General features: G+C 37.3%; 2 protein-coding genes across 4 annotated transcripts; both read right to left on the bottom strand.

Moving 5' to 3' along the window:
• Positions 1-545: 545 nt before the first annotated feature.
• On the bottom strand, positions 546-15,225 carry mcoln2 (mucolipin TRP cation channel 2). 2 transcript variants are annotated; one of them, XM_066647306.1, is made up of 14 exons: positions 15,129-15,225; positions 11,634-11,793; positions 11,183-11,356; positions 9,832-9,985; positions 9,370-9,448; positions 9,197-9,293; positions 9,010-9,109; positions 6,470-6,582; positions 6,134-6,283; positions 5,521-5,622; positions 5,203-5,325; positions 4,442-4,648; positions 3,581-3,723; positions 546-1,625 (listed from the first exon to the last, which is right to left on the bottom strand). In XM_066647306.1, the coding sequence occupies exons 1-14, from the start codon at positions 15,164-15,166 to the stop codon at positions 1,589-1,591; spliced, it is 1,677 nt and encodes a 558-aa protein (XP_066503403.1). In that variant the 5' UTR covers positions 15,167-15,225; the 3' UTR covers positions 546-1,588. The 2 variants fall into 2 exon arrangements, with proteins under 2 accessions (XP_066503403.1, XP_066503404.1); XM_066647307.1 differs by lacking the exon at positions 15,129-15,225 and having other exon boundaries at positions 11,183-11,336; positions 11,634-11,767.
• Positions 15,226-15,461: 236 nt separating this feature from the next.
• Positions 15,462-22,719, bottom strand: clcc1 (chloride channel CLIC-like 1). Of its 2 annotated transcripts, XR_010795739.1 has the most exons (11): positions 21,789-22,719; positions 20,693-20,803; positions 18,815-18,925; positions 18,502-18,726; positions 18,238-18,378; positions 17,821-17,920; positions 17,574-17,671; positions 17,338-17,484; positions 16,571-17,128; positions 16,222-16,359; positions 15,462-16,067 (listed from the first exon to the last, which is right to left on the bottom strand). XR_010795739.1 is itself a non-coding variant. In XM_066647540.1 (10 exons), the coding sequence occupies exons 1-10, from the start codon at positions 21,945-21,947 to the stop codon at positions 15,975-15,977; spliced, it is 1,743 nt and encodes a 580-aa protein (XP_066503637.1). In that variant the 5' UTR covers positions 21,948-22,718; the 3' UTR covers positions 15,464-15,974. The 2 variants fall into 2 exon arrangements, 1 of the variants encoding a protein (XP_066503637.1); XM_066647540.1 differs by lacking the exon at positions 16,222-16,359 and having other exon boundaries at positions 15,464-16,067; positions 21,789-22,718.
• Positions 22,720-22,851: the final 132 nt, after the last annotated feature.

The following is a 22,851-nucleotide window of genomic DNA, read 5'->3' as shown; positions in this document are numbered from 1 at the left end:
ACATTTTTAATTGCACAACACATGAGCTTTGTGATTACGGTAAACTGTCATAATTTAAGGAGTAATCCACTATACATAGCCATAGTGAGCAATATAAAAAGGGGCTTTTTGGGACTAAACTTTTTGTTGTCTTTCATATTTAGGCAGTGTTTGAAAATACCAGCTGAACCTTACTTTTGTGTGGAGGAGAATATGCAGACTATCCAATAAAGTTATCAGTTGGGAGATAGAATATTTTGACAGTGGAGATTTGCTTTATTGGGTGTCTTTTTTGGGCCTTTGGGACTCTAGAGTTTCACTTCCATGCACAGTTTTCTGATGGAAGTGAAACATACCCAAGAAAGCACCTGGCTTTTGATGGCCACTGGCCTTCCACACATCAGACTTGAGCATGTCAGGAACAAAGCTACACCAATAAAAGTCCTTGGATAATGCTACATGAGCCTGCCTCTGTAACATGATTGAGATAAAAAAAAAGTGTCTGCCAAATGTGAATTTAGGTATATTAAACATCATATGTAGAAATGTAAAATACAACAAAATCATAAGGATCAGAGAAGGTTCTGTGGCATTTGACCTTATCATATATATTGCTTATTAATTGTTGAGCATTAGGTTTTCAAATATAATACATCCCAAAACCCAAAAAAATGAAAAACAGATCACAAATCTGTTTCTGTATTGAAATACAACCTGTCCCATATCATTTGTTCCACTCTGGAATTCTGCACTCTAAAACCAAGTCACATGTTCTAGTTTATCACCTTCTATCTTGCTAGATGTCTCTCATCAACATAAAAAACATAATGTTATGACTCACTCCACTTTCCTAGTCATTGTTTACATAGCAGGATTTTAAATATTTATAACATAATTGTATGACTCCAAAAAAAATGATCCACTGAAAAAATACATAAGATGTGTATTAAAGCCCATTTGCACAAGTCAAAAGGGAAATAAGAAGGTTTTGTATATTTCCTTCTTTGTATGTGGGAATTCTTGTAAAAAGAATTGTTAAAAAAGACATTACGTATTTTAAATACTGAAACAGGACACAAAAGACCATAGGCAATGTTTGTCCTACTCTACAGACAAAAGTATGTAATGGATAAGCAATTAAAAATTCATATCTGTACAGACCACTATTATATGTGCATTAAAGCCATTATACATGCATTTTCCAAGGTAGGAAAATTGCCCATATTAATAATTAATTGCACAAAACACATTCCCTTTCCAAAGTGTAATATTACCCATGCAAGGGGATAATTATGCACTTCTTATTAAGATGCAACAGGTATTTTCTGATTGGCATCTGATACTGTAAACATTTCCCTCCTGAGTCTTAATTACATTTTAGTCCTCTTCAGCGGATGTTACTTATGGTTAATCTTCTTTCCTTTGGTTAATGTGAGCAGCCATTTCCCCATCACTGAATTAGACAATACCACTTTCCTCTGTTGTAATAGATGGATGGTGTAATGTACACAGTGTGATGGATGTATTTTGTAACACAATACAGTTTACAGTTATGACCATTGTACAAGGCCATGCCAAGACTGATGTCTGTATTTGAAAATGGTCTCTGTTAGCTGATGAGAATAATGGTGTCCTCTTTGGGAACTCTGAAATGAAGAAAACATGAAAAAATAAGAATTATACTGGATATCATGGAAATCATCACTTTTTTAACTCTGTAAATGGTTTAATCGTCAAATGCTGGTGATTTCTGTGAAATATAATAACATCTGGTATTGAAATCAAAAACATTCATAAAAGGATATTTATATTCAATATTTGTGTTGCTGGTTATCAACATTTCACCTAGGATTCATGAATAAGAAACATTTTCTTAAACAGATATGGAACAATATATTTACAAATGTTATTATTTTTTAGTTAAACCTATTCAACTCAATTCAGAAAAGACAGAAAGCTTAACATCGTTCTGCAGTTGCTGGTAGATCACCAGTACAATAGCATACTGTTGGCAATAGAGAAAATGGGTCTTTATTTTCGCATTAATCAAAAAAATGTTTCACCGGATCAGTCTTGCTAAAAGTATTAACGGGATTCCTGCATCACTTTAGCTGAAGAGCTGCAAATGATCTAATGAGAGATGATAAATATCTGTTCAAAGTGTAGGAGTAAAAGACCACTTTGCTGTCTCTACTTGAATTAATTGATTTTCTCATTATCTTGTGTCTGGGTGGGTAAGTGGCTTTTATCTGGGATTAATACACAGCATCAGACTACCATAGGGATCTTTTTACACTCCTTTCAGATAAAAGCTGCCAAATGGACACTGACAAAGCACTTCAACAGTGGGCACAGCTCCTTATGGAACATTGGCCCACTGGGAGGAACAAAACTTCAAAGGAACAATCCAGTGTGTTTCAGCCTAACATTTATCATTCATATACATCACACATTTGAAACCCACAGACTAACTCAGATCATATTAATGATAGAATCCTTTGGGCAGCTGCTGAATTCCATCAATATACATTTATAACTAATGCAAATATTTCAGTGAGGGGACAAGAATTAACAACTCACAGTATGTTATTTCCAGCATGCATTGGTTTGTGTGGATTTTTCAGCCTGTCTGGTTGAACATGGACATCCGAAAACCACTTTCACACTTTTTAAAAGCTGGATAAAACTGTGGGTTTTATACAACAATCTTTCATGTCTGTCCCTTGCATTGTTGTTGCAGTCATATGCATATTTAATCATGGAATTATTCTGTGTCCTTTAAAGAAACTTTATGTAAGATTTGTGTTTTTTTGCTTCTGGGCCTCCCCCTAGTGTAATTCATCGTTGCAGCACTGTACTAAAATCAGTGTGTTTCCTACCCTCCTCTACAAGTCACATGGTGCAGTTGCTGCAGTGGCTGAGCCCAAAACGGAGGCCCTAATCTCCCCATTACCAGTCAGTCAGGTGTCACTGAATTTGAAGCAGTAATTTTAAGATAAAAACATCACAGTGTGTTTCTTTACGTACGGGGACGCATCAGACAATGGCAGAAACCTTTTTGTTTTTATGACAGATATGTTAGGAAGTTTCTCCAAAGTTTTTGCCCAACTGAAGAGCTCTTAAGAAGAAAAGAGATAATGTGATTTAAGGAGCAGAATGTTTATGCGTTCTATGAATTTTACTTTGTAAAATATGTTTTGCAACAAAACCTTGCCAACCTTTTAGAAATGAACAAGTGAAAGAAAAGGTCAAACAAAAACCAGCTGATGTTTTCAAGCAGTGAGATAAAAATTCATTTTCAAGGTTTGGGAGACAAAACATCATCTCGTTGCAGAGAGCTGGACAAACTGCTCAAGGAGAAAGCTTTTTGTCTCAGCCTATGCTTGGTTATCATAAGTGTTGTTCATAGCAAGGGAAAGCTTTCTTGAGTTTTTCTCTCTTTTTTTTCAAGACAAGCCCTACATTTCTCTGTAATCAGCACATAGCTGGGTGTGTCCACCTCTCTCTCCCACCGCTAATTTCATTTTGTATGCCACAGTGGCCTAACCTCAGAGCTTGGGAAAAGACTGGAGCCTGCTGGCTGATGCCTGAGATTGTGTACCTTGTGCAGCAACACAGCGTGACCGAGGGGCCATCGGTTTCTTGTCTCCCACCATTTTCCTCTCCCTCTGGCGGGGGAAAATCTTTCTCTGCCCTCAAGAACAGCTGCAGCTCAGTCATAGGGAAGCCTGTCTTCTGATAGCGCTGGTTCACATAGAGAAGGAGATGAACATTTGATAAATGTAGTAAACACACCCAAAATGTTTGGAATACACAGGGCACTTCTTTAGTTTCTACTAGAGCTATGAGGGTATTGGCCTTATACTCTACTATTAAACATTATATCATCACACATGCCTCAATCTGGGTTAATTGTGGAATAATGATGTGCTTAATATGGTCATTTTTGTTTTTATCTATGTAATGTATGTTTTATAGATAATATTATGAAACTATCTATGAATTAGTATAAATATGTCTATTTGAGATGACTGAACAAATGACTGAAGATGCTGAAGCAGTTTGCCAACTACCAGGCTTCATTTAGGCATTCTTGTTAACAGCATTAGCTTTGTAGCTCCAATGCAACAGAAGACTGAAGACTTATGAATGTTATTTTAGTGAAGAGAAACAATAAGCACATTTTCATTTCTGTCAGATTTGTTAACTGAGAACTGAAACATGTTCAACTTGTGGCTTCACTCCACAGAAACTTAGGAACCAGGTTTCTGAAGTGTTTAATACATTAATAAATTAATGTTAAAAATTTCCTGCTATTTCACCGTTTTTGACATTCTGTATAAAAACTTAAGAATCCTGTGAGAATTAACTAGACATAAACAACATTTTGAGTTCTACACAGTAAATCATTTCACATCAAAACTCTGAATGTCTTCAGTGATTGGACATGTTATGGAAGTACCTTGATGGTCTCATAGGCATCTGTGATGAGAGCTATGAAGAGGCTGAGCACCATGTAGATAAAGAGAGAGATGAAGGAGTAGAGGTAAGCTCTGCTGAAAAGCCACACCAGTATGTTTTTCTGGTGGAACTCGGCAAATGTGGGGAACATATCATCTCCATTCACCAGAGAGAAGAGGCATTCAGCCACTCGGCTTAGACCTTCAAACTGACCCCATACAACAAACCACAACAGGGAGAGGCAAAGAGAATTGAAAAGAAAAAAAAATCAATAAATACTAGCATGCTCATAGGTGTGTAATGTATGAAGGATTTTGTGCAGTGTATAACAGGAAACGAAAACTGGAATAATATACTGGTTAAAATATTAAGAACAGCAACCAGGCTCTACCAAAAAGAAAAGGTTGCAGTGAAATTTAATTCTCACTCTTACACGCTGAATAATACAATATTTATTCTGTACTAATACTGCCATCTTGTGGTTGAAATAAAATGGTACAGAGTACACAAACAATAGGCATTTCTAGTGATGTAAACTTTTGACCTCATAATTTAGCTCATTTCCTGGTGTCCTCAGAATGCATCGTGATACAAATTCACCATAATTCTCAGATTTCATTATTTTGGTGTAATTCCTAGGAAATTACACTGCAAATAATTTGAATGAGCATCTGGCACAGCTTCAAAATCCATTTGAATAAAACTATTCCCTGTCACCATTTTAAGATCAGTGTATACAGTACTATTTATAACGTATTTTACCTTATCGTGGTAGGGTCCAAGAACAATCCACCCACAGAAAGTGTAACCCAAGTAGATCATTCCTGCGCAGCAGCAGAAGCGCAGCACCTTAGGCAAAGCTGCTTGCATTGTGAGGATAAGAACCTACACCAGGAAAGATGTTTGTATAAGCTCCATAGGTAAAAATGGCATTTATAGTGTAAAATCAGGTCATGTATTCAGCAATTTCAAATAAATAACTGTGAAACACTGATATCAGTTGTGTTGCTGAATGGTTATGTTGTCTTTAACCATATGTAAATGTGTGTCCAAGCACATGAGTGATGAGAGTTAACTCACATTGTACTTCTGAAAATATCCCAAATATCTGATGACACCAACCCATACCATGAGTGTAGATGTTCCCAAAAAAATGCTGCATACATCATAGCTGGTCAGGCTCTGTAGGGACATTTTTTAATATTTTAACAATGCTGAATGCTTAACTGGGCAAAGAGATGAGCACATTCACCTTACAGTCACAGATCTATGACAATAAAATATAAAGCTCTCTCTTCTGTCCTCATGCCTGGAAAGTCCAAAGTCTGAGAACACATATGTAAAGTCTGCATACGTCTGGTCAAAGGTTATTTATTATAATATATTTTTATTCTCCCTGTTCATTCTCTACAGAGAACTTAAAAACTGATCATTTGAAAACACTTCTTTTCAATAGGTTAAATTCCGCAATAAATGGTAAATGTGCATTAAAATGTACACGAATGTCTTCTCAAATGATGATGTGTACTTTTTCAGCTTGCATACAATGTTCTTATCTTTGACCTTATAAAACAGATGAGCTATTACCCTGTCAGCTAAATACATATCTTAAAGCTGTTCAAGGAGTTGCCCACTAAACTAAAGACTGCTACAGAATGTAATAAAACAATGAGTTTTACTATTTAATATTTACCTTTGCCTGTATTTCCATCTTCAGTATAGATCCGATGATTGCCATAACATCACTGATGATCACTAAGACGTACCAGCCATTTAGAAATTCTTTTTGGTCATTCTCACATACCTTACGCTTGCATTTCTTTAGACAAAAATGGGAAAATCTCTGCAAAATGAGGACACATCATTAAAATTACTACCACACGTGATGTAAAGTGGAAAACATCATGAATCCTAACTGCATTAACAACATCATAACAACAAATATCTAAACTGAAGTCAGCAGACAAAAAATGATGAACGTATCTGCATGAAATTTGTAGATATTCTTTGCCGTGCATGTATTCCTTACCTGAAGTAATCTTATTGCCAGAACAATGGAGCGAATGCATAGCACAGCAGAAGTGAGACACACTAAAATAACAAAGGCATCAAAAACCAGGAGGTACTGAGTGTTCTTCTGAGCTGAAACAGACAACCCCAGTATTTGAATTTGTTATGTTGACTCGTTTAACTGAGTTGTAATGTAGTTCAAATGTGCTGACAAATTAACAGCTTACATTTATAAAGCTATATAGGCATAGCATCTCAGATTCCTACATATGTACTGCTTATATAACATATTATTGCTTATAATAATTAGTGGGCAGTTGCTGATTTTTGTGAATTAACTTACACTTCTTGCCTCTTATTATTTTATTAAACAAATATAACTCAAAATTTCATTTTTACATTTTGTGACACTGCACTTTGCATAAATAATATTTGACAGAATTCAGTACATGGAAATATGCCTGTTGTAAATGTGACAGTGGCACAAGGTTAAAAAAAAGTCTAATATTATTATTTACATAACATCATGTTCATGATCATGTTTATTTTAACTATGTAATCCCGTGTATTAGGATAATATCTGTAACATATTCTGACTTTATCTAAGTAAATATTAATGCCTCACAACACTCCCTATGAAAAAAGGGTCCTGTTTCTTGTGAATGAATATACAGTAATACCTTGACTTACGAGTTTAATACGTTCTGTGACCGAACTCGTTAACTCAGTTTGCTTACATATCAAATTAAATTTGGCGGCACGGCAGGTAGTGTCGCAGTCACACAGCTCCAGGGACCTGGAGGTTGTGGGTTCAAGTCCGGTGACTGTCTTTGAGGAGTTTGGTGTGTTCTCCCTGTGTCTGTGTGGGTTTCCTTCGGGTGCTCCTGTTTCCTCCCACAGTCCAAAAACACACGTCGGTTGGTGGATTGATGACTCAAATGTGTCCGTAGGTGTGAGTGAGTGGGTGTTGCCCTGTGAAGGACTGGCACCCCCACCAAGGTGTGTTCCAGCCTTGTGCCTGCTCCGGACCCACCGCGACCCTGAACTAGATAAACGTTTACAGAGAATGAATGAATGAAATAATAAATCAAATAAAATTTTCATTCATTCATTCATTATCTGTAACTTAATATCATTGGGCGCAAGGCAGGAATACACCCTGGAGGGGCGTCAGTCCTTCACAGAGCAACACACACTCACATATTCACTCACACCTACGGACACTTTTTTTTTTGAGTCGCCAATCCACCTACCAACGTGTGTTTTTGGACTGTGGGAGGAAATCCACGCGGACACAGGGAGAACACACCAACTCCTCACAGACAGTCGCCCGGAGCGGGAATCAAACCCACAACCTCCAGGTCCCTGGAGCTGTGTGATTGCGACACTACCTGCTGCACCACCGTGCCATGTTTTTAAATAAGAAAAATGTATACATAATAAAAACAATGTAAATAAATAATCTGGTTCTATTAAATGTAATTACCTTGAATATCAGAAAAAGACGCTGGCGGAGGTGAAGATTTGCAGAGGAAGTTAGGGGGAGTTTTTCTTTTTCTTGCTCTATCGCTTAACTTACCTTACTCGCTACACATTTAATGCTACAATATTACGAATACAACTTTACGACAGAGATGCACGGCAAGATAACCAAGTGAACTGAACGCTCGCTGGGCTACCTAGTGGCTGGTGGCGTAAGCTCACTCGCTCGTAACTCATGGCTCTTATCATGTAGCAAAAAATCGACCGAGCGACGGCTCGTATGTTGATTCACTCATAAGTCAAGGTTTCACTGTATGTGTTAATTAGTCAGCAGAGATCAGTCAAATCACTGTATCCACAATCACTATTTGTTTTACCAGACATAGTAACCATATACATGACTTTTGTCGTTCTACAATCACAGAGTGTAATTAACCATTGCTTTGCATACTTCATTAGTCCAATGTGCCACAAGGTATGTTTGATTAGGGTGACCAGACGTCCTCTTTTACTCGGACATGTCCTCTTTTTTAGACTTAAAAAAATGTCTGGGCAGAATTTCACAAACGTCCGGGATTTTGTTTTTCTAGAGCTTACATAGAACTTCGAGAAGCGTTTCGTTCACAAACTAGTCCCGCCCTCCCCTACTCCGTTTGGTTCGCTTGAGTGAGAAGAGGGCGTGGTGAAGTAGCCTAAAATCTTCGGATTGGACGGTCTGACTGTAGAGCTACTGTTATTGGTCGATAACCTTCTCTGCAAACATTTAATTGGTCAGTCTGCACGTCAGTACTCACCCTCCCCCCCGGAGACGTGTCCTCTTTTTCACCATCTCAGATCTGGTCACCCTATGTTTGATCAGTCACAGTACTGACATGGTGATGTGTTGTGCTGGAAAAAGTGGATCCTAACAAGAGGCCTAACAAGGTATGCAGAGCAACAGACATACAGCAGTCTGTAATTGTTGAAGCACTGTAAGTTGAGGTATTAAAAAAAATACAAATGCAGAAATCATAGGCCATTTTAATGTTTTGGCTGATCAATGTACAGTGTAAATGTCAGCTGTATTTCAACTCATACCAGTTCCAGAAATCTTCCAGTTCATGCATGCACTGCTAACAGCATCAAGGTCAAGGGTAATTTTCACCTTTCCACTGTGGCATCGATTATCAAATGTGATCTGGTGAAGAGTCATATGACTTATAACTCTGATAGCATAATCAAATCCTCATTAAGTACAGCACACCATATTTAAAACTCATCTTACCATTACAGCAAACGTGTAACAGTCAGGAAGCTCATGTGAGCGTAAAGTCTGTAGGTTGATTCCTTTCAGTGGAAAAGAGATCTCAATATTGACAAGCCTGCAAACAAAAATGGTCTGAGTAACAACACACACACTGAGAAACACAAAATACAAGTGGTTTTAAATGCCCTTACCTGTAAAAATCAAGCTCGAAAAAAGAGGAGTTGTGTGTTCTCCATGTTGTGGCAGACTTGGGATCCAAAGTTAAGCAAACTGAAATGGTCAAATAATTTTTTTAATTAATATCTTTCTTATATTTTCAAAGAAGATGCGAGTATAACCATACAAACAATATTATAAAAAACTATACTGCCCTACAACTGGAAATAATGCAGTCACAATAATTGTATTATAAGCCATTTCTGTTCTTTTTTTCACAAACTAAAAGCTTTCTAATCATAATTCTATCATTTTTACAGAAGAACCTGTCTAATGCATCTACATTAGAATAATTATCTGATGGCTCCACACTGTCCCATCTGGCGTAGTTCAGACTAGTGATGCTATTAAATATTTAACAGGGCTTTCCTCAGAAAAAAGTTCCCAGATGAGCTAACCAAACATGTGAGTTGTAGAGTGAAACCAAATAGAAACACCTGTCTCGGTTTGAGCATCTATATCATAGGAATGATCTGATGGCTCCACGCTGCCCCGTCTGTAGTATTCTTTACAAATGACCAAAGGCAACAGATTTCCATTTTCCTCAGCATAGTCAACTGGACCCACAGACAGCTGACCTAACTGAGAATACTGCAGAAAAGGTACATTAAATACACAAACCTACAACAAATGGATTTAAGAAAATAATTTGCATTTAGATTTTATTCAATTTAAGCTGTGAAGATAAAAATGTTTCTTTGGACCGTTCTCAAAGTATTTAAAATTTACCAACTAATGAGAAAATAACAAAAAGGTCCAAAATACACTCTCCCTCTTCGGGGGAGGCATGTCCGTTACGAGAGAGTCGCAGACACCAGTCGAGTGAAGTTCAAAGCAAATCAAAGTATTTATTTACCAAAATACTGGATCCAGGAGAATTTACACATTGAGAACAGTCTAATACCCCTCCCAAGTGAAAATTCTGACCTCCCATCATCTGACTCACAAAGTTATACCCATGATGACGTATAGCCTGGTGGTGAGGCGTTTCTGGCTGATTAGCGTATATTAATATGCATAATTTCACGTGTTAGTACTCAGCTCTTCACGTGCAATATTCAGGTGCCTGTTGTGACCCTGAAGACATTCATTATCTGGTCAGGCTTACAATGGGCCTCTCTTCTCAGCACTTTTTTTCCCTAGAGACTAAAATTTAGGGAGTTAGAAATACACTTCAAGGCCACAAGAAGAAGCTACAGATCAGCGCCTCCATGCCCAACACTATGATGTCAGTGTGTTACAATTCTGGAGTGCACATCCGTTCAAGGTTAGACGTTAAGAATTAAAACTGTGTGTAAATATCAAGTTATCATGCCATATAGTGAAGTTAGCTTATAATATGTTTTGAGGAGTAATTATCATATGAGTTAGTAGTGCAGAATCAAGCAAAAATGCTTAACTACATGTGTAAGTAATTAATAATGTAAATACTGGTTAGTCATTCATATACATGCATATAGGGTACAGGATTTCACACCATGAGTATGCTAATTTAACTAATCATCATTTAAGGATATTTGTCAACAAACACAAAGTAATAAAATTATTTTTCACAACAGCTGCTGCAAAGTCTGTCCAATGCAATCAGTTACAATAACAGTAATAAATGTAACTTTGCTAAATAAGAATATACAAGTATTCAATAAAGAAGGAAAACATAATACTAAATAAATTATAATAAATATAAAATTAGGTAAAAGTGATTAATTGGCACATAAAATATATATATATATCTCTCATTAGAAACACACATTTTTTCTCATTAGTAAAAAAAACTAAAACAAAAACCTGATCTAAGATGTAGTTTATATTTTCATAAACACTCTGTTTTGTGTAGACAGCCACACTGTAGTCATCTTCATCCACACCACTGTAGCTTTTCAGGAACAAGTTCTTAAAAGCCATCAAGTTCTCCTCCTTGTAGGCCACCACCAGCTGGTTGCTAAGCCCAAACAGAACAAGCTTTGAAAGAACATGAAATGCAAACATGTGAGTTTGACAGCAGGCTGCATAACAGGTTTATACACACACATGCTTATTCGTTTATAGTGAGAGTTGGACCATTCAGAAGGAACCACAAACAAAACAAGCAATAAACTTACAGTCCTGGATCTTAACTTAAAGATAATAAAGCTCCATAAATGGTAAAAAAAAATCACATTTAGAAAGTTCCCTTAACCATTAAGCTCTACTTTGATATACAGATTTTATTTAGTGAATCTTTAACACGTTTTTATACCTGGGTGGTAATCATGGCTATTTTTAATATCTGCACAGTCAGCTTCCATGGCAATTGCCCTCTTGCTCTGTATTTCTCACAAGGACTCATGAAGTAGTATCTCAGGTCTTCTCTCAGAGTTTCCTCCAGTATGGGTTCAAGGTTCTCAGACATGTTAATGCTAAACCAAAACAGAAGACCAGCAATCGTTAGCCAAGATAAACTGAGGAGCTTAAAGGGCTCATATTATTTTGTTACAGGTTGATGTAGCATGCACACAAAAAAGCTTACCTTTCAGTCCATACAAGGAACTAACCGATTTAATTTATTTTATGACATCATAAAAACCAGCACATCTACATACTATCTACAGGGGTTGGACAATGAAACTGAAACACCTGGTTTTAGACCACAGTTATTTATTAGTATTGTGTAGGGCCTCCTTTTGCGGCCAATACAGCATCAATTCGTCTTGGGAAAGACATATACAAGTCCTGCACAGTGGTCAGAGGGATTTTAAGCCATTCTTCTTGCAGGATAGTGGCCAGGTCACTACGTGATGCTGGTGGAGGAAAACGTTTCCTGACTCGCTCCTCCAAAACACCCCGACGTGGCTCAATAATATTTAGATCTGGTGACTGTGCAGGCCATGGTAGATGTTCAACTTCACTTTCATGTTCATCAAACCAATCTTTCACCAGTCTTGCTGTGTGTATTGGTGCATTGTCGTCCTGATACACAGCACCGCCTTCAGGATACAATGTTTGAACCATTACATGCACATGATCTTACTGGTGCAATGTGCAATTAATGAAGATTGGCCACCAGGCTGCTCCAATTTAGCCCTGAAACCTCCCAAATGACAGGTGTTTCAGTTTCATTGTCTAAACCCTGTACATGTTTAGTAATTCTTTCCTATTTACAATGTAATAATAAGGAATGTTAAAGTCTGGAATTAAATCTCACTGGGGCAGCCACTTGTACAAAACAGGTAATTTATATATATCAGCCTGGGCCTGTATTTGGAGGTGGTGGGAGGGACAAGGCTCAGAGGTGTGTAAAATGTTCCCATCCCCTACCATTCCTGCTCAGAGCATTCTTGTGTCTGAATGTACAATTTTGCTGTAAAGGAAGAGTACAGCCACATGTACTTCAATGTGACTGCTTCAACATTCAGACTATTCAGGCTTGATCTAGTGAAACAGCATTCTTACATACCATATGACACTATTCCCAGTTGTGAAAGGTTGTGCAAAATGTAAATGTAAAACAGAATGCAGCAATGGGCAAACAATTTAAAACAAATAGTTAATTGAAGTTTTTAGCTTGTGGCGAAAAATTTGGAACAAGGACATGTTTCTCACTGTGTCATATCACTTTTTTTGTGTAAGTGGTAAGAAACTAGTGTGAAAATATGCTGCATTTTTGATCAAGTGTTGCTACTCAACACTTCAGGGTCATCTGTGTAGAATTCATTCATCCATTATCTGTAAGCGCTTATCCAGTTCAGGGTCGCGGTGGGTCCAGAGCCTACCTGGAACCATTGGGCGCAAGGCAGGAATACACCCTGCAGGGGGCGCCAGTCCTTCACAACACAGACACACACACATTCACTCACACACTCACACCTACGGTCACTTTTGAGTCGCCAATCCATCTACCAACATGTGGTTTTGGACTGTGGGAGGAAACCGGAGCACTCGGAGGAAACCCACACGGACGCGGGGAGAACACACCAACTCCTCACAGACAGTCACCCGGAGTGGGAATCGAACCCACAACCTCCAGGCCCCTGGAGCTGTGTCTGTGTAGAATTTTTTATTTTATTTGTTTTTTTTAGCTGGTTACATGTCTGAACTACAAGCAGATCAATTGAGCACCCAGACGACAGAGCCATGATGTTGTAATAGGTACAGAATATGTTTTGGCATTGTCTTGCTGAAATAAGCAAAGCTTTAGATGAAAACTATGACATCTATATGGCAGCATGTTGCTCAAAATACTGTACACCATTCAGGATGGTGCCTTCAAAGGTTAGCAATTCCGCCATGCCGTGTGCACTAATGCACTCCCATACCTTCACAGATGCTGGCTTTGGAACTGCACACTGAAAACTGGATTGTTACACTCCTTCTTAGCACCAGGGAAGCTGCGTCAGTTATTTATACACACATTTGATTCATCAAATCACAGGAAGCTGTTCCACTTTCGTTTCTGTCCACCTTAAATTAGCTCTGGGCCCAGAGAAGATTGCAGCATTTCTGGATCCTGTTTATATATGATTTTTATTTGCATTTGTAAATGCACTGACAAAGTTTGCTAGCACACAAAGATTTTCAAATTGTTCCTGGCCCCATGCAGTGTTTTCCTCTACAGCATCATGTGTTTTTATTGCAATGCTGCCTGCGGGCTCAAAGATCACAGTTGTCCAATATTGGTTTTTGGCCTTGTCCTTAGCATAAGGATTTCTCCAGATACTCAAGATCTGATCAACCTCCATTTAACCTATTTATAGTTGTCATGTTTCTCTAAGAGTTTGAAAAACTTGCTGCTGGCAATTTGGTGTTTTTTTTTTGTACTATTTTAATTAAATATAGGGTTGTACTGAATTAATCATTACATTCTGTTTTATATATAGTTTACATTAACAAAACTATAAACCTATCCATGTGACAGCTCTATTCTTGAAAAGAGGAAGGTGATGCATCGTTCATCACACAAAGAAGTAGGGTTATTAGCAAACAGGGAGCTTCTGATTGGTCCATGTAAACATTTTTAAATCTTTATAGAGAGCTTCACAGTCAAGCACATTGAACACCAACAGTGTTCTTACAGATGAAAAGATTAAGATTCAATATGAGCTCAAAATACTGGCTGTACTTTACAAATAGTGACAAAAGTCAATAGTGGAAAAGTGCAACTCATTTATAATAACATATGAGAGATTTCTTTTTAAAAAGAAAGGAAAAAAGCAGAAATGTCCAAAACTCTGTAGACACCTCTCCTCACAAGTGACTTCTGCTATTTTAATGTGAATCTGCTACTGACACTGTACAAAGTACAAACAGCAGAAATGGATAAAATTAATTGAAAAGCAGCCATACATGAGGTTATGTTCACTATAACTAGTGCCAGGATTTGGCTAGGAGGGTCATCAACAATACACTACAAACTCATTTGTTTGTGAAAATTATATATTTACAATTACAAAAAATAAATCACTATTACCGTAAAACTTTGTTAGGCTCCATTATTTACTTCTGGGCTTAAATAAAATACCAAACTGTTGTGTGTAACAGGTATACTGTCAAACTAACATAGCAGAATCAAATGAATCCAAACATGATTTTTTAGATTTAAGAAAACTGTTATCCTGGTCTTGTGCACCTCATGCTCTGAATACTTTCATATTTCTCTGCACACACAGCATAAATTACATAATTAGCCAATGATCAAGCCTTTCCTACATTTCTCCAAGTTGGAAGCAGTTGCTCTGATTAACACCATGTTACTCACCTTGTCGTGTCTTCTCCGTCTCTGACCAAAAGCTCCATATTAAAAAACTCTACGGCTTTGTAACTGTTTAACAAGAGGTACGTTTACTCAGCGTGCCCTATTCCACATTACAGGAAAGCCCCGCCCAATGTCTCTATTAGACCAATCAGAAGCTCAGAAATTCTATGACCTGTTGTAAAGCTGAAATAAAATGTTCAATTACTTTTAGTTCTAGTGATAAATACTATTTCTAGTAAAAATGCTATTTAGAACAATACTCACCAAAATCCATCATTTATTTGTTCCTTCACAAATAATTTTTTTTTAAAACATTCATACAAAGGATGTGTGGTAAAGCTTTTTCAAATTCAATTTTTGACCAGTAAATGCCACCCGCTAATTAGCACAGCCGATCCCACAATGCCTCCAATCTGGAAAGTAAAAACAGTCCATGCTTCTTACAGGACATGTCTGGCTAACCATCACATTTTTATACCGCATTGGGCAGCAACACACAGAGGAACACTGCCTGGTTATGTTAGATAACAGATTAACAGTTACCGGCTAGCATTGTGCTGAGAGGGTGGAGTAGGATGGCGGGACAGCCAACACTGAAGCGTGAAGCAATTATACCAAACCATACCATACCAAGGTCTTGAGTTTAACATGTAATACCTTTTTAATTAAAACGTATTTCTATTGTATTTTCATATTAGAAATAATGCTGCAAGGCAAAATAACACAATTACTTACAAAATCATTTATTCAAGTGCTTCCGTCAGAGAAAGCATAAAAAAATGCACAAACATAATTACAACTATAAGAAATGTTCTATGATTTTTGTGAGAAATTCCTATGCCACCAGTATCATTGTATCGTTGTTTCTTGCACTGGAGTACCAATAGTTTCCACATGTTCGTCTGTCCTGCATGGGTTCAAAGTATCAGTCAAGGGCTCCACCTACAAACAAGAAAAAATATTTATTTACTATCAATTTCACTGGAAAATGTGTAAATCAGTGAAAACATAAAAGGGTATTTCAGCATATTTTAAATGGAAGGATACAGCCTACGAGGTTCTTTTATTGAAATACTGTAGTTAATTTATCAAATACCTTTAAGATCACTCAATACAATCAGAATTTCAATAACCCAATAGCCCTTCGTCCAGTAATATTCCAGGGGGACTGTATGATTTGAGGGCTGCATAATGTCATCATCAGAACAAAGTCTTCATTTTCATCACTTTTCTACTGTTAAGTACAGAGTATTTTTTCAACATCAAAACTATACAGTGTTTCTCTAAGATATTGTATTATTTCAAACTGTTAAGCTGAACTCAATTTTTTTTAATCCATTATTTCAGACAAAAAATATGAGGTCAGTGTACAACACATTTCTGTTCCCAATCCAAATCTTCTCACGTATGATTTATTGGAGCACAGACACTAACATAATACTTACATCATTCCTTTGGTTATCCGATAATCTTGTGATACCCATGTTGTTACTTTCAGTGCTTTGCTCTCCAGATGGAGGTTGAGAGGGTTTTGACTCTGTGCTGTTATTAGTAAATGACTTGTTTTCCTTCAGATTCAAAGTCAGAGTTTCTTCCTCAGTTTGCTGCTGGACTGAGTCCGGAGCTTCAGCTCCCTGAAGAGTGTCTGTCTCATCACCGCTGTAAGGATTGTCAGCGTTCCTCAAGGTTTCCACATACACCCTTTGCTGTTTATTGGTTCTGTAGTGTCTCCTCTGTCGAATTTCAGGTCTGTCCTCCTCTTCATCATTCCTGCTGCCCATTTGGTTTACTCTGTTGTTCTCCTGCCCAGCATTTCTCCTGGGTGCTGGGACAATATCAGCATCACCTCCCGCCCATTGGTCCCTTTCCTCCACCCTGTCCGGCTCTCTCAGTGCAGGAGCATTAGGCAGCTGCACAGCGGGAGGAGAGTCTCGACGCCCACCACGCAGTGGTCTAAAGGAAACATGATGGATGGCTGCTTGGGCACTGCTGTACACAAACACCTGAGGAAGGTCATAAGGAACCAAATATAAAAAGTGAAAGCAAACTAACAGATTTCTACTAAACATAGTGATACGATGTGAAAATGATATAATAACATATGATCTTTCTTTTCAGTCAAACTTGAATGAAACTAAAGGCTTGCTGGAAACAACAGCCATGGGCTAAAAACCTAAAAACAACTTTTTCCAAAATGTTGGGTGACTCTTACCAGAATGATAAGCATGATAGTAAGAAGGACAGGTATTTGGAGGGTGACTGGCAAATCCTTGAGCAAGGCTCTGAGAAATTCACTAATGCCGTGTCCAATCTGTTTTAGAGGATCTGTTATAAAAGTGGTGATGGTGACAGTGATGGCCTGTGAATATTAAACAGGTGTATATAATAAGCAATTCAGTTGATGGGCATCATTTAAAAATAAAATATAAGTATTAAAAGAGTATTAACCTTTGTTGGGGGCACTAGCAAGACAGGATTAACCATGAGGACCTCATAGTATTGCTTACAAGGATCATCTTGAAGAGTCCATGTGGTCCTAAACCACTCTATAAGGATAAAAGGTACAATATTACACAAGTGACCAAAAAACATTTTTAAAATTAAACACTGGATTCTACCCAGTCTTCCCAACCAACAGCAGCAGCACCATAAATAACTGACACTTGAATATAGAGACATTTTCCCAAAGACTCACCCCTGAGATTATCCTTCCAGTCAATTTGTTTCAGTCCAGTGCACTTGTCATTTATAGAATCCATCTTTATAATATTGGCCTGGTGTTCAGCAAACGCAATCTAGAAATGTAAAATAAAAAAGCCCATTTAAAAATAAATAAATAAATAAAACTATGTATGTAACAAATATATTTAAAAATGTTGAAGTATGTTTCTAAACATATTGTTTGTAGATATAGAAATTAAACAGTGAAAACTATGATCTGTTAGGATCACAGTTTAGCTACACCCATTTATACTAAAGTAATCAAGAGTGTGTCAGCCCACAATGCTTTCTGAATGTGAACAGGTTTCATTTACATATATTGGTCTTAAAGGCACCAGTTTTAATCAAATGGTATATGTTAACACCATAACAATTTCAAAGCAAACTTTACCTTGTAGAGATAGAACCAGTTCCAGACAATACTGATGAAGAAGCATATTGCAAACATTCTCTTAAACTGCACAAACCAGGACACAGTGGACCACGTCTCAGTGCAGATAATCCCCACAATGATCAGTATCATGAGGAAGACCTGTATGAAATACAGTGAGCCAACTTTAGAAAGTGTGTTGAACCCATGTACTGTTTAGTAACAGAATACCGGCAAATCTACCGTTTCACTCAGTCACGGCTGTTACATTTGAAGCACTTTCACCTTAATAACAGTTTCCAGCTCCACACAGAATGTGTCTTCAAAGCGCCACTTCCAGGCCTCATAATCATGGAGTTTAAAGTTGATAAGTATTTGACTAAGAGCATCATCCAAAGCCCCAGTTGTCCAGGTGCCCTCATCATACAGAAACTTCTGGATTTCTTCCACCATCTGCTTGGACAACTTCACCTCAGCATCATAGTGCATGTCATTCTTCACAGCAGTGGGCTGAAAGTATAAATAAACCGATGATAAACTGCACTGAATTACAAAAGGGAAGTAAATTACATATGTACTAACTACAGAAAAATCATACCAATCCGAGTTTTTCAATTTCCTTCAGAAGCTTTGAGAGGAAGCGTTTGAACACTGGATTACACGTTGGCTGCTGTGAGGAAAATGACACCCTCCTTTTATGTTCTTCAATCTGTAAGGTGTAATTAAATTTTTATTAAAAAATATGTGTAAAACATAAAACTGATGCTGATGGAAGTAAAAATGCATTAATGGTTGAATTAAGGAAAAATGTCCAAGAAGCATTTATTTCTGTTAAGCTGTTTGCTTTGAAAGGCCCTAAAAATACTATCTTCTTAATAGAATAATGGTGTTAGTGCAATATACTGCAATTAATAATGGTGAAATTGTAAAGCTGGTTCTCTGGTTTGTGTGTTCTGTTAAGTTATGCTGAATAAGCCCATTGTAGCGAAGTTGGGTAAACATCACATGTACACTTTTTATGTTAACAAAATCTCTTATAAAAACTGTTTTTGCAATTATCAATGCACCTGTGGGATCCAAGGCTAAGGCCTGAGACACTCATAGACTTTTTACTTTTGTTACTTTTGGTTGCCACAGTAGCAGACAGGGCAGCTGCCAGAGAGGACTAGTTCAAGGCTATGACTTAACTGAGGCCTGAAACATGCAATTTTGTAAAACTAGCATACTCCTTGGCTTGAAAATAATGGAAGCATTGTGGATAATGATGTTAAAGTTAATGAATATTTAACAACCTAAGATAAGCATGTGATTTGAAAATAATGATCAATGAGTATGGTATATTTAGGAAGTGCAAGCAGATACCAAGTGTTCACCCCTCCTTTCTCAAGAAAGGCTATGTAAACTGTGAATTTTCTAGGATGGTTGGTCATGCCTGGAAACAAGACGGCTCAGAATTTCACACTTTTTTTGGAAATCCTTCATTTTTATAATAAATCTTAAAGCCTATGCTCTTAATTAAAAGAATAAAGACTTCTGATCTGCATCCAAAGTCTTAATGTATTTAAAACAGTTGGTGCTTGTAACCTATTAATCGTGGCTGAAGTGATGGGAGATGCTTTGGTCATGGCAACGCTCAGTAAAACTGTATGCTTTGCTATATGTCTGTCCCCAATAAGACTCTGATACTCTGAAATCCTCAATAGTAAGCATTCAAGACTCTTGTTAAAACAAATCTTTTAAAATGACTTCAAAGTTAAAATGAATTTACAGCAAAACTCATTTCAAATAAAACTAATAAACACTGACAATTGTCACATAATTAAATTTCTTGTCTGTCTAAGTTAATACTGATAACTCATTCTGTAGACCTCATGTTAAATTGAACCTGGACAGGAGACGTCCTTAGACGTCCTTTGGCATTACATCACTTGTGAGATTTTAACAGACTGACAGACTGACATGCACCTCTTTCATGTCAGAATCATGGCAGTGTCAGGAATGATCTGGATACATCTGTTGCCCTCCAAATAATACCTAGTTAATAAACGTTCGGTAAAGAATTCACTTTTTAAGAGTTGTATCACTAATTCCAAAATTATTCAAATCCCTTGTAAGTAATGAACTCTAGTCTTTTAAATTGTGTTGTTGCTGATGCACACATTTCAGGGCACATATTGATTTTTTATGTACAACCTTTAAAAATCATGGGCAATAGAAAAGAATACTCTTGAGCAGGTTCACATGAGTCCAGGGTTACCTTGTTCAATGCAATGTGTCAAGCATTAAGTACCTCAAACTCAATAACGTCCTTGATTTCACAAGAAATGCTGGATAAGCGGGTGTCCACAACATGTTTAAGTATGTAGACCAAGTGTTGAAAGGCCACTTGAATTGGCCAATTAAAGAAATCTCATGAATATTTCATATCACGTCTCTATGAGTTTGTAGATATGATTGTATTAACTATCATACTCACCTCTCTTTGTAGCATGTTCACTTTTTTAGTGCACTCTGTGATGTCTGCTCCTTCACTAGAACCAGAAATGTACTCTCTTCTTTTAGTGGGCACATTACTGAAGCTGCTGGCCTGTAAGTTTAAAATGAAATAAGATAATTCTGGCAAAACACATGTATCTTTTGTTAACATCACGTTACGTGTAGAACAAACAACTAGGGATATTTAAAAGTATTGTTTAAAAATATAGTCCTAATGTTTACATTTCTAAGACTTTTCATTCATTCATTGTCTGTAACCAGTTTAGGGTTGCAATGGGTCTGAAGCCTACCCGGATTCATTTGGCGCAAAGCAGGAACACACCCTGGAAGGGGCGCCAGTTCTTCACAGGGCGACACACACACACACACACATTCACATTCCCTCACACCTATGGACACTTTTGAGTCACCAATCCACCTACTAATGTGTGTTTTGGGTCCATGGGAGGAAATCTGAACTAATGCTTTTCACAGTAAATAAAGATAATTGCACCTTTAAAAGCATAATAATCATGTGAAAGTATTAGTATCAAAAGTTAAACTGTGAATTATCTCCAAGTTATCAGAGCAAAAAGAAACGTAGGCATATTGCCCATCCACAGAATCAAAGTGCAGTGTCAGCTTCCACGCCACCTCTTTCCTCATCAGGAAATGTTCCTGGAACTTCTGCAAAAACTGCAAATTTGAAAGCAGTGTGAAAGATATACTTCTAGTATTTATGAAGTCTTATCTGCAAATGGTTTAATTATGCTATATGCATAATTTATATTTATTTTGTGTTTTGATTCTCAAATAGCTTCCTACTCCGTGGGTCGTGCATTATGTAGGTGATGAAATGCATTACATATCTAACAGAAAGACGTACATATATATCAGCTAAAGCCGTGTGACCCCTTGTGTGAAACATTAAGAGAACTATTTGGGCTTGTAAGCCACGATGTCATGACTGTAGGGAGTAAAGATACATTAGATACATAAAGATACATTAGAAATCCAGCATTTGACTGAAAGCAGAATGCAATGTGTCAACTTCTATTCAAGGGCTATTAAAACTGAAATGTCTCAAATAAATTTACCTCAGTAGGTTTCTTCATGCTTTTTGAAGTGGAATCATAGTTGAGCATGTCGTAAGGGTCTATCCACTCATCTTCGTCAGAGATTCCATTAACAACAAGGAAACAACTCCAAACACAGATCACAAACACAAACACGGAGAGAGGTCCTGACAGCCGCATTATAATCCCTCGTTTAACAAAACCTTACAACCAATTTCCGAAATATTTAAGGTACTTTCTCAAAAATGAAACGTTTTTGTTTCATCCACTAAAACAAACAAAGGTGAGCTAACGCCACCAAGACACGGTCACATTTCGCATTAAAACCGTTATTGTGACAAGGTTTCTCACCAAAAACAGTACACACCCATTTCTTAACTGCACAGTGTAAAGGCTGTCCAATTAGAAACTAAAAAAGTTCAACAGAAGCAAATGCAGGTTTGTCAACAAGCAAGCATTATCTAACCAACAAATTAAAACGAAAACCGACGTGCTTTAAATAGAAGCACTAAAATGACCGAAACCTACGATAAAACCGTAATATACACTTTTATAATTATTCAGTATATCTGTAATTCATCGGCAGTTATCGCGGAATCGCTTAGCAAGGTGTCGTTCAGGAGTCGTCTGCTTTAAGTTGATTCTTTCAGATAATAAGAGTCGACTCGCAAAACAACCCGATTGTTTACATTAAAACCTGAGACGTATAGAACGTATAACTCAGTTTGCAGAAAATCACGTACGAATATTCTCCGCAGTCTTGTTTTGTACCGTTAACACTGTTAACACCTATTTCATCATGCTAATTTGACTCCCGTTTTCCATGTAATAGGTTTTGTTTTCCTCCTGTCTTTGTGGATGACTGGACTTGCCGACATATAGTTTGTCACTTGCCTCTCAGAATTCTTTCAGTGTCTGTCTGTAACAATAATAGCGGTTTAGGAACCTAACAAATCGACTCTTATTTTTGAACCGGTTGGTGTATTTTGTGGAAATGACGTCACATCCGAGTGAGCGCGTTCCAAACCTATGCTCTAGGTCTCGTTAGCTTTTAACAGCTTTTAGCATTGTTAGCGTTAACAGT

This window comes from Hoplias malabaricus, chromosome 16 (genome assembly GCF_029633855.1).
Source record: "Hoplias malabaricus isolate fHopMal1 chromosome 16, fHopMal1.hap1, whole genome shotgun sequence".
Classification (NCBI taxonomy): domain Eukaryota; kingdom Metazoa; phylum Chordata; class Actinopteri; order Characiformes; family Erythrinidae; genus Hoplias; species Hoplias malabaricus.
Note: the sequence above shows the minus strand (reverse complement) of the source record. Positions and strands in the feature narration are given on the sequence as shown.

Bases quoted from the DNA above. Each gene is read 5' to 3' on its own strand.
- clcc1 (XM_066647540.1), bottom strand. From the start codon at position 21,947: ATGCGGCTGTCAGGACCTCTCTCCGTGTTTGTGTTTGTGATCTGTGTT. The intron at 18,379-18,501 runs GTGAAAGTGCTT...TATTTCATACAG, and splicing joins AGCTGGAAACTGTTATTAAG to GTCTTCCTCATGATACTGAT. The intron at 17,485-17,573 runs GTTAATACTCTT...TAATATTCACAG, and splicing joins TGCTAGTGCCCCCAACAAAG to GCCATCACTGTCACCATCAC.
- mcoln2 (XM_066647306.1), bottom strand. From the start codon at position 15,166: ATGGAGCTTTTGGTCAGAGACGGAGAAGACACGACAAG. The intron at 11,794-15,128 runs GTGAGTAACATG...GTTTTGGTTTAG, and splicing joins GACGGAGAAGACACGACAAG to CATTAACATGTCTGAGAACC. The intron at 6,284-6,469 runs GTAAGGAATACA...CTCATTTTGCAG, and splicing joins TGGCAATAAGATTACTTCAG to AGATTTTCCCATTTTTGTCT.